Here is a 2,113-nt window from a genome sequence, read left to right as displayed (position 1 = left end):
ATAACCTTAAGACTAACATATTGATACTAACACCCAAAAAACTTTAATTTTGATTTCATGGGGACTTTAACATTGCCTATTTTTCTGTCTACAGGTGATTCTTATAGAGTTCTTACCAAAGTATCCTATATTCAGACCTGACTAAAGGACTTCTACTGGATCCTCGTGAAAGGCCCTTCATTCCTCTCCTTAGTGCCTTGTATATATGTCAGATTGAGGGTCTTCACTGGGTTTCTACAAGATCCCTTCTCCCAGTACCTTAGTACAGTAGAATTCGCAACACTGTCACTTTGTTTTAGAGCAGATTTTGCACAATTCCTGATGTAGTAGAAGCGCTCCTGTGTTGCACTCAGATGTTTTGTTGCATATAATGAGAGATGGGAAGAAAGCAAACTCTGATGCTGTTTAAAAAGTGCATTTACCCCAAAGAGCCATCAAGTCCTCCCCACATACTATATCATGGTATTGTTAAGAACAAGGCACCTTATGGTGTGAATTTGCCTTATGTTAAAGGACGACCTTTTTTAAATCAGACGTGTAAGTGCAGGAGTCAGAAGTGTGTGGTGTTTTAATGTTTTCAGAGTGTGATGTCTTTGGGCTTTATGGGCTTTTTGAAGCTAGTGCAGCAGATGTTTGAACTAGCTCAGCACCGTGATCTGGCGCTTTTGCGATTGTCTACTACACGGGGAAGTCAACAAACTGACTTGTAAATATCATGGACAGGATGTACAGTGTGGTTTACCATGTTTACACTATGTATGGTTATTAGCTGGTTATTAGTTTTTCGCCAATATATTATTGTAGCATAGTTTGTTTATAAGCCGTGTCTCTGTAACTTTAAAGTTTATATAGACCTGTTTACCCAGTAAGCCATAAAATGTACGTACAAGATGCCACTCGAGTTAGGGCTGAAAATTGCACTTGAGCACACAATTGTCCTTGAGGTATTTGATATTGTTTTGCAATGTCATTAGTGGTCTGTTTAAAAATGATAACATATGCCAATCAAGCAAAATTTGTTACCAAGAGTAATGTGTCGTTCATTTTTGCACCGTGAAATTTACCTATTCAAGTTTTTGTTGGAACATAATTTGTACCCTGTATTTTTTCTTCGTGTTTTGTTTCTGTTCTTTCAGTACAGCATCATCTTGAAGTACGTGTTTTAGTTGTGTTCATGGATGCTGTATGCTGTGGTTCTGCTCCTGAGGTAACTACACACACAGCATTGTATATGTAATGGTTAAAACCGCCCCTCATCTATTTTCTATAACTGTATGACATCTTTGCTCCACTGTAAACATGACTGCGTTAGTTGAGTGCCTCTGTAGATGGTCTTGAGAGGGAGCTGTGCTTAAGAGGAATGATTCTTTGCCTAGCAATCTAATGGAGAGAAAGGAATCTGCTCTCAGTACTGGTTCTGTTAAAGTACCTGTAAATGTTTGTCCCTACCTAATCCTATGGAAAGCTTCAATAAATTCCTGTTTTTGATGTTTTTGATGTTTTTGAACATTCTCTTTATGTATATATGGCCGTATTTAAAATGAAAATAAAATAAAATTTAAATAAAATAAAATTTAAAATGAAATAAATGAAGAAACATTAAAGGAAATTTATATATATATGTATATATATATATAAAAACACTTTACAATAAGGTTCATTAGTTAACATTAAGCATGAACAATACTTCTACAGCATTGATTAATCTTAATGTTAATTTCAACATTTACTAATACATTATTAAAATTAAAAGTGCTTGTTAACATTAGTTAATGCACTGTGAAATAACATGAACTAACAATGAACAACTATATTTTCTTTAACTAACATTAACAAATACTGTAATAACTAAACATGTATTGTTCATGTTAGTTAATACATTAACTAATGGAACCTTATTGTAAAGTGTTGCCTATATATTTATATATTATATATAATGTACAATTTTAAGTAATTTTCCTTTATTTCTTTATAATTTTTAAATATGGTCATTCATTGTTCCATTAATGGGTTAAAAATGGAAGTTATGAGGTTAACAGTTAATTTGAGAGCAAAGTGAATAGTTGACTTTTATGCAAACATTTTTTTTTTAAAGTTTATTTTTAAGGCTTAT

At 33.0% G+C, this 2,113-nt stretch overlaps 1 protein-coding gene across 1 annotated transcript in view; it reads left to right on the top strand.

Moving 5' to 3' along the window:
* Positions 1 to 1,513, top strand: part of LOC107665430 (cysteine-rich hydrophobic domain-containing protein 2-like) — an 11,738-nt gene extending 10,225 nt beyond the window's left edge. The window contains exon 6 of the mRNA XM_016456302.1: positions 95 to 1,513. Within this exon, the coding sequence (XP_016311788.1) occupies positions 95 to 145 (51 nt within the window). The 3' untranslated portion in view covers positions 146 to 1,513. The remainder of the gene's footprint in view (positions 1 to 94) is intronic.
* The last annotated feature ends 600 nt before the right edge of the window (positions 1,514 to 2,113 follow it).

Source organism: Sinocyclocheilus anshuiensis, unplaced genomic scaffold (genome assembly GCF_001515605.1).
Source record: "Sinocyclocheilus anshuiensis isolate Anshui unplaced genomic scaffold, SAMN03320099.WGS_v1.1 scaffold771, whole genome shotgun sequence".
Classification (NCBI taxonomy): domain Eukaryota; kingdom Metazoa; phylum Chordata; class Actinopteri; order Cypriniformes; family Cyprinidae; genus Sinocyclocheilus; species Sinocyclocheilus anshuiensis.
The sequence above is the reverse complement of the archived record's forward strand: the minus strand, read 5'-3'. Positions and strand labels throughout refer to the sequence as shown.